Source organism: Dicentrarchus labrax, unplaced genomic scaffold, assembly GCF_905237075.1.
Source record: "Dicentrarchus labrax unplaced genomic scaffold, dlabrax2021, whole genome shotgun sequence".
NCBI classification, from domain to species: domain Eukaryota; kingdom Metazoa; phylum Chordata; class Actinopteri; family Moronidae; genus Dicentrarchus; species Dicentrarchus labrax.
The window spans coordinates 7,689,253-7,698,692 of NW_026136722.1; the positions used below are offsets into that span (position 1 = coordinate 7,689,253).

Genomic DNA, 9,440 nt, shown 5'->3' on the forward strand with positions numbered 1-9,440 from the left:
GAAATAATAGTGTATCCACTGGTTTATTATTGACAGTACAAAGGGAATAACATCAGATGTCTCACATACACTTGTTTCTACATTTCCTGCAACTCTTATGCTGTAAATATTGTCATGTCTTTACAACTGCTGCTGGCACACCTGCTGTTGCTCCAACCAGTTTATCTGTCCTGCTGTAGCAAAACCACAGATTAACATTTGTTTTTTTGGTGAGATAAGTTTGTATGTGTCTGTCCTGGACACACACACACACACACACACACACACACACACACACACACACACACACACACACACACACACACACACACACACACACACACTATCCTTATCTTGCTTTATAAAATAATATCACTGCCAACGTCTTCAGTGTCATTTGAATGCATTTAAAACTCACTCAGCAATCATTTAGCTGTGTGTTGCGCAAACACCTCTCTGTTAGGAGTAATAAATCCCTTACAGGTTAACTAAACCCGTTGTAGTACACGAGATGAAAGTGGAGTTTGATCTTTTGGTGAGTGGAGGAAGCTTCGAGACAAACAGGAGATTCCTGGTATCATCTTCATGTAACTTGTTGCATGCTGTATTGTTTGGGCCGCACAAACGCAGTCCAGCTGGAATGATACACAGCGTGACAACTTTATGAAAGGTGAGTTTACTGACCACATAATACTGTCCAACATACAGCCTGGGGACTGAAACAGCTATAGCTTTTACTTGTATCTGAATTGCTGTAAGGACTTTTAAAGCTGATTATTGAAGATGGACATAAGTAAAGTTTACTTTTACCTTTTTAAACCTTTCTAGTGCAAGTGTAACAAAGTGCTACACAAGCCATCAGATGTGTTAAAGTGCAAAATCTGCACAGCTTCACATGCTGATGAAAGTGCATTTTATGTTAAACTTGTCAACAGTTAACTGCATATAACAGCAATAGAGCAGGTTTAATAAATATATCCTCAGTAACTGACAAATTACTTTATGAATTAATAAAAAACTGGCTTTGAGTTTAGATTTGAGTGTTTCAACTGGTGGTCAACTCTCATCTAGTCAGCGATAGAAGAAGTATTCAGAAAATTTCACTTCTGTCTGGCGTAGTTGTTAAGGAAAATGTTCTTTAAGCACAAGTTTACTCATGTCTTACAAGACTCATCAGGTGTCCCCTGTGTATATTGTAACAGTGATTTAATCATTCCTTCCGTCCCTACCGGCCCATTAAGAGATCCCTTCCCAGCTGAATCGATAGGGGACAAAATCTACACTCCTCATTCTGTACAAAAATACCTTCCAAAGTTTATTTTAATTTAATATGAGACTTCAGATTTATCTTGTGACCCTTTGGAAGATTCTTAATTGTAAACCACTGCAACTAAACATCTTGTTATTGAAGTTGTTAGAATTTGCTTCACCTCAACCAGCAACAACAGTGAAATGTTGCTTTATGCATTGATGCATGAGTGTTAATGATCTAATATTGTAATATATAATAATTTATTTTTAAGTCACATTGTACATTTTACTGCAGTGTCAGCACTTTTACTTCAATAGTTTAAGTATATTTTGTTTCTAATACTGTATTTTTAGTACAGTTGGATTTTGAATAGTAGTAGCTGAATAGGAGTATTTATTTATTTATTTTACATTGTTGTATTGTACTACTGTGAGTACTTTTTGCAACACTGGATTTGAACTGTTTTACATGTAAACGTAGGGGTAATTTGATTTATTACGGCATTATATTTAATTAACTCACATGTTTTGTCAAAACATAAAAAGTAACTATATCTGTCAAATAAATGTTCACTTTTATAATGACTTTGGAGAGTCTAGAGTCTAAACATTTGATTACTGTACTCGCTCTCACAGCAGGGGATAGAATGGAGCTTGCAGGAGGCCGCCAGACGACCAGCATGCCCCCTTCTACATCGCCCCCTCCAGGGGGCAAAGCTACCCTGGTTGCTGTGGATATAGTGGTGCTGGTTGTCTACTTTGTACTGGTTCTAGCTGTTGGCGTCTGGGTAAGTATGTTCCAATACCTTCACTAAACATTTTAACATAGTAAGCTGTTTCTTGTCAGACAAACTAAAAAATGTTGTCTATGGAACATTGTTCTAGGTTGTTATGAACTGAGAGGTAATAGCTAATCCTGAATTGCTCTTTTTCTTATTCAACTTTTCTCAATGCTGCATGAATATGCTGAACTTTTAAAGAAAGAACGTCATGCTGTTGAATAGAGATAGAATTGTAAATCATGGGAAAGCAACAATACTTAGATGACAGTGGACTATAAAACACATAAACAACAACCTGTCCAGCTCAACTTGATGACCACATATCCAGTATCAGTGCCTTCAAATCTACGCGAACCATACTGATGTACTTGTGATTTAGTGTGACCATTTCATAATTTACATGCAAAAAGGGTTTGATCCTCAATGACACACACAGGGAATACCTTTTTTTCTTTCTATGGTTTGTAAAGTTGGATTTCTGCTCTACTTTTCCAGAACATCTGTAAAGTGTGAGACTGTATGTAGCTGGGATAAGACTTACAATTGTAGAAAGTGGATGTTCTCTAGTGGCAGATCACAATGAATTCAACAAACCCAATAGTTGGAATGAATGAATTAATGAAGATGTAAGTACAAACAGTATCCACAGATAACAAATATCTCCTTATTTCATATTTAGGGAAAAACAGAACAGGACCACCCAGAATGTGAAGGTGGTCAGGGAGATTTTCAGGCTAACAGAATCCTCAGACAAGCCAGAAGAGTTGTGAATACAATAACATCGCTTTTTGTATTCAAGGAGAAGAACAAGAACTCCATATATGTTCAATAGGGACCCCTGAGGCATCTGAAAGAGTGTTGAAAATCAAAGACCAATAGTTTTGAAGTGCAGGGCAATACCAAAACATATGGATCTGATCTGTGGACAAATGACAGCAGCTGTACCGTGTATCTAAGCCTGGGTAAATCTCTGCAAGCCTGGATTTGCTGAAATAAATTCTATGCAGGACTTTAAAGCAAATGAGTGCTATATAGCACATGATGAGGAGGAGTTGACCCATTTTAATGCTTCCTCCCAATTGTCCTCTGTCAACTCAATATCTAGTTCCTTCTCCCACTGTGATTCAATTTTCTGGGTTGGGTGATTCTCTAAACTTAAGAGGCTATCATATAGGAATGATAATAACCCTGTTTTTTTTAGTTTTACATATATTCCCAAATGCGTTTAGGTGGAAGGTGGAAATTAAGAAAATTGTTTTTGTATAAAATTACATACTTACACACCTAAACAAGTTCGAGTGAGGTAAAAATTAATTTTGTTGCAGATCAGCAAAGTAGGGGAATGTCATAAACAATGTAAAACTACATCTTTCCAATTAGAAAAACTAAATTAAACATTCATTTGGAAGCATTCACTCTTATTCAAATGTACTTTATACCCAGAAAATGATCCGAAATCCTCAAGAAGTGAAATAACTGTTGTACTGCATAACTGCAAAATTCAGGGTCAGTTAAGTAGACTAACAAGTCATCTGCATATAAAGCTGGAGATCCTGTTTGTGATACCAATAACTTTCTTCTCAGGTGTTGTGAATCAACATTTCTTCTGTAATCTTTAAGATGTTTCTAATTTTTCTGCCAGTCCATGTGGAGGACGAAGCGCAGCACGGTGGATGGTTACTTCCTGGCTGGGAAGAACATGACCTGGTGGCCGGTGAGTCAGTGCTGAGGTTTTTTGAGAAGTCCTACTGGCTTAAATTTGAATATGTTTTTTTATCAGTGTAGACTAACTATAGCATGAGCAGACTGAAGCCCTTATTTCTAATCAGTAAACACTTCAAAAGTCAGATGGAATGTTCTGCAGTTCAAAGTGAAGTACTGAGTTGATCTTGATTTGGAGTCTTTCATATATATTTAGGTGGGTGCCTCGCTGTTTGCTAGTAACATTGGCAGTGGACATTTCATTGGCCTGGCAGGGTCAGGAGCTGCAGCAGGAATTGGGGCTATTGCATATGAGTGGAATGTAAGAGATTGTATATATTCTCTTAATGTAAAAACAAGTTTTAATATGTTGAACACAGTTGCTGTTTTTCAAGTCTAAAGTGTCTGAAGTTGATATTTGGTCATCGACAGGGCATGCTGATGGTGCTGCTGCTGGGATGGCTGTTCCTGCCCATTTATATCGCCTCTGGGGTGAGGCATCTACAAATGAGACATCACACATGTGCACATGCATGGTTTTGTGTATTTATTCCTTTATAATCTATGAACTCTCCCATCTCCAGGTGACAACGATGCCAGAATACTTGCAGAAGCGCTTTGGTGGTAGAAGAACACAGTTATTTATTGCTGTCCTGTCCTTATTTATTTACATCTTCACAAAGATATCGGTATGACACAAATCCACAGTAATTCTTTAGGAATTGATATTGACGTTGAGACAAACAAGTATATTTGTGCATGTGTTTGTCTTGACTTTTATGTAGTTTTCACATAACAAATCCCATCTGCATGTGTCAAGTCTATCTTATATCTACACCCAATTGTGTGTGTCTCTTGCCTAGGTGGACATGTATGCAGGTGCAGTGTTCATTCAGCTTGCCTTACAGTGGAACATCTACCTGGCGGTGGTACTGCTGCTGTCAGTCACTGCTGTCTACACTGTAGCAGGTGGCCTTCCTCATTCCCTTACCATTTTAAACACCTCTTGCTAGAAATAGACATAACAGTACTGCTTATTGCTTGTTTTGTATGTCACTGGCTGTTGTGTGTTGCGTCCCAGGTGGCCTGGCTGCAGTTATCTACACAGATGCTGCTCAAACTGCTATCATGCTGGCAGGATCTCTCACCCTCATGGGCTTTAGTAAGTCAAATCTGACTGCACATGAAATCCTCACCAGCTCTTTATATTCCAGTTTGTCTGACCCTGTTGTCTCCCTGTTAAGGCTTTGCGGAGGTCGGAGGCTGGAATGCTCTGATGGAGGGATACGGCAACGCCATCCCTTCAGTCCGCGTGCCAAACTCAACCTGTGGCATGCCTCGACACGACTCCTTCCACATATTCAGAGACCCAGTGAACTCTGACCTGCCGTGGCCTGGGGTCATCATCGGCATGTCCATTCCCTCCATGTGGTACTGGTGTTCAGACCAGGTACCATTATAAAAAATAACGTTTTTGTGTAGCACCTTTACTAACAAATAAAACTAAATAAAAAGAATAGAGAAGTAGTACTGTAGGTTTAAAAATTCTCTTAAAAACTTAAAAACTCACATATCACATATCAGCATGTATAAAAAGCCATTTAATCATGCTTCAGTCTGTGAATTTGAGTATGTGGTGGCTAACCTGATCTCCACAGGGAGGGAATATTGGTACCCTGAGTTGCCAACATGGATATAACATCAACATTATTTACTTTATTTTACTTTATTTTATGTTATTCATTTAACTAAAATAAGAGACGAAAGTGTATTTTTGCTTTTACATCTTGTTTATGGTGTCCTAACAAATTCCTCTGAAGTTAAGTATGAAAGAGTCAGCATAAAAAAAAAACCCATATTGAGAATTTGGCATGTTTTGCTTTTCAGAGAGGTTAAAAAATTCCTTTTATACCCTATCAATGTGCTAGTTTGCCAACCAGCCAAACCTGAGACAACAGAAGGCGAGAGTAGTTTTAATGAGCATTTCCTGTCTTCTCAGCTTAGCCCTTCTATCACATTTGCATACATAAAACCTTTACCCTTGATACCTGCCAAATGCCTGAGTCATAACAGCGAGATATGTGATTGCTTATCCAGTCTGATCCACATTAAACAGCCCCCTATTAAAATACACTTACATACTGCTGCATATCTTCATTACTCATTAACCAATGGTACCTGGGAGTTAACCAAGGGTCTGTGATTCTCTACAGGTGATTGTGCAGAGATCCTTGGCTGCTAAGACCCTAACCCATGCAAAAGGCGGCTCACTACTGGCTGCTTATCTGAAGATTCTCCCTTTCTTTGCCATCATGCTCCCTGGCATGATCAGCAGGATACTTTACACAGGTACAGTATGATATTCATGAATCCAGCAACAGCTGGTGGAAATGTCCTTGATAAACATTTCATGTGAAACAATATATGGGGTCTGTTATATAGTAATAAACACAGTAAGTACAATAAGTACCAAATCTATGAATAGGTCTTCAATACTGGACACACTGGTTGCAATCAGGTCATGTTGGTGTGCTGAGAGTTTTAATATTAAAAAAGCTGTTATATAGATTAAACTGAATGACACATTGTGGATATTTGAGATTGAGTGTTATGTGTTTTAATAATACTGTGTAGATGATGTGGCGTGTGCAGACCCTGAGTTATGTGAAAAGATTTGTGGAAACCCAGTGGGTTGTACGGACACTGCCTATGCCAGACTGGTCATGGAGCTGCTGCCTGCTGGTGAGAGACTTTTTCCTTTGTTACACCTCCTGTCCTGCCTTCTGCTCTATGTACACATGACTGTATACATTTCTTTTATGCCTATCTCTGTGTGTTCTCCCGGCCAGGGCTGCGAGGTTTGATGATGGCGGTAATGATTGCTGCCCTCATGTCCTCTCTGACCTCCATCTTTAATAGTGCCAGCACCATTTTCACCATGGATCTGTGGAAGAGTTTCAGATCCCGTGCATCCGAGTGGGAGCTTATGATTGTGGGCAGGTATGTGACCACCTCTGACATAATCCAAAATATATAACATGTCAATAAAGTGTAATGTAGTGTATTTAATGGAGACTTAAAAGAGGGCCACCCTGCTGTCTGCTTCTTCCACTGAGGTCTTAAGTTAAAGGTTAAAGGCTTATACATGTTGAATATTTTATTCCCTCTTGGAATTGCATCATAATGCACTTAGGATCAAATCAACCATTGCATATTAAATTCTTAAATTTTTCTGTAATGCTAAGCCCAAACCAAAACTCCTCTTTCCAAATATTTCTAAGTAATGACTTTACCAGATTTTCTTTTCTAGCCTTCACACACACCCCCTCATAACTAAATGTACAGTACTGTTCAGATATACAGTTTATGTCTTCGGAGATCTGAATTATTTGCCATTAAAATCACGACTGTTGTGTTTCACGTGCAGGGTGTTTGTGCTCGTGCTGGTGGTGGTGTCTGTGCTGTGGATTCCTGTCGTCCAGGCCAGTCAGGGTGGGCAGCTTTTTATCTACATCCAGTCCATCAGCACCTACCTCCAGCCCCCTGTCTCCATCATCTTCCTCATGGGCTGCTTCTGGAAGAGGACTAATGAGAAGGTATGGTGGTACAAATCGTATGAATATTATTTATTCATTGAGACATTGAAGAAAGAGATCCTGCAGAGTATCAGTGTTAACAGTGTGTCATATTCTACACAGAGACAGTTGCATGCATTGACTGTAGATCACTCCCGACAACAGAATATTAGTTATTAAATGTATAATCAGAAATAATAAGTATATATTTATGTATATGTGGCTATGCACTTGTCACTTAAATGTGATTTATGAAAAAAAAAACAGCAAATGACTTCATATGCACACTCAGCCTGTGTCTTCTGTAGTTGTATTTATGTGACTTTGTGTCTGCATTTTTTTGTGTGTGCGCGCACTGTGGTGTGACAGCAACAACACTGCAAAGAATCAAGGTCATGTGTGAACCAACTAGAGAAAATGTGTGTGATTGATGAAAACAGCACTGAAACAACTGTAACTAATTGTGTGATTGTGCCCATTATTGACTCTCCTCTTCCTCCCTCAGGGTGCATTCTGGGGCCTGGCTATCGGCCTGTTGGTGGGCTGCATCCGTATGTTGTTAGACTTCATTTACCCTGCACCCCTGTGCTATGAGGAGGATGACAGGCCTGGGGTTTTGAAATACGTCCATTACCTATACTTCTCCATCTTGCTGTCCTTCATCACCCTGGTTGTGGTGGTTGTCATCAGCCTGGCTACAGAAGAGCCCAAGCCGGAGCAGGTGAAGCAACTTCATCAGATCTAAATTTAGTTGTAGGATTGTGTGAAGAATGTTTCAAAACAAGTGCTGCTTGTATCAGTTTGCAGTATTCTTCTCTTTGACTGGCACATTGCAATTGTCCATTAATGCCACTAATCAAGATACAAAGAATACTGATCTATAATAATAAATAATAATAATAATTAAGATCTGCTAAATATAAACCGGGGGTTGAAAAGTAACTAAGTACATTTAGTGCTGTACTTAAGTACAAATCTGAAGTATTTCAATCTTTTTTTTTCATGCCACTTTATTATTAGCTCATAAAATATGGTGTTATAATAAATAAGTCGATTGATCTGAAAGTAATTGACTATTCTGATAATCATTTTTCATTTGTTATGCAAAAACATTTCATGATTTCAATTATTAAAATTGATTTTAAATTTTGTACTATGCATTAGTAATAATAATCTAATGATATAATACTGTATAGAATAGTATAATAGTCATAGAGGATGTTATTAATAGTATTACTTAGTAGTAGTTAGTACTTAGCTTAAGTAAAGGATCTCAATACCACTACTGCTTAAATAGTCACTCTGCAGCACCACTAGGTGTCAATAACACCTCAGGGTACCTTTAAGGCAGTGATATTAATTTGCAGTACACCGATTTAAAACTGACCAGATTTATCATCATTGGAGTCTTTCAGAAAAGTACATTTGCCGATTTTTGTGTTTCAGCCAAACATAAACTGATACTCTCTGAAATGACGACAGCAGAGTAAATCAGATTTTCTTAGAGCTTTGGAAGTTAAGTTTTTACTTGCTTTACAGCTAAGTCGTCTCACCTGGTACACAAGGTTTGACCCTGTGGAGCCCAAAGAACAGGTCTTTTCAGTGGAGCGGAGCACTAGGACCTTAGAGGAGACTACTCGTCAGACAAATGAGATAGGAGAGCAGGAGAGCAGCATTGGAAAGGCCTGTCATCACAGGAAAGGTGGGTCTCTGTCCTGTGTACCATTAAACTTTTCCATTTGACCATTTGTCAGTCGTCAGTGAACACACACCCTCTCTCTTTTTCCAGCCTCTTCATCATCCGTGTCCAGCGTCCAGAGCCAGTCCAGAATGATATCTGCCCTCTACTGGCTGTGTGGGATGGAGAGGAGGCAGGAAGGAGATAATCCTGTGACCCCTCCCGCACCTGATAAGCCTGCCTGCTCTCTGGAAGAAAAACCACATCTACGACTCATTGTTAACACCAACCTCATCATTTGCCTCTCTGTAACTGCCTTTATTATTGGCTACTGGGGTTGACAGGCAGGTTAGGACACTCTCAATATACACATGGTGTGTGTAAAAAGTTGTGTACAGTATTTTTTTTCCCTTCCAGTTTTGTTTCACTCCTATACATAAAGAAAGAGCAATTTTGTTCCCTTGAATTGATTAT

The 9,440-nt window shown here is 38.9% G+C and overlaps 1 protein-coding gene across 1 annotated transcript; it reads left to right on the plus strand.

Moving 5' to 3' along the window:
- The first annotated feature begins 509 nt into the window (after positions 1-509).
- slc5a11 (solute carrier family 5 member 11) lies at positions 510-9,432 on the plus strand. Its single transcript, XM_051387704.1, has 16 exons — positions 510-649; positions 1,867-2,018; positions 3,655-3,726; positions 3,931-4,035; positions 4,146-4,205; positions 4,298-4,402; positions 4,577-4,682; positions 4,795-4,875; positions 4,958-5,163; positions 5,927-6,062; positions 6,348-6,455; positions 6,563-6,713; positions 7,141-7,309; positions 7,794-8,009; positions 8,828-8,990; positions 9,078-9,432. Exons 1-16 carry the CDS (start codon positions 643-645, stop codon positions 9,305-9,307), a joined length of 2,067 nt encoding a protein of 688 aa, XP_051243664.1. The 5' UTR covers positions 510-642; the 3' UTR covers positions 9,308-9,432.
- Positions 9,433-9,440: the final 8 nt, after the last annotated feature.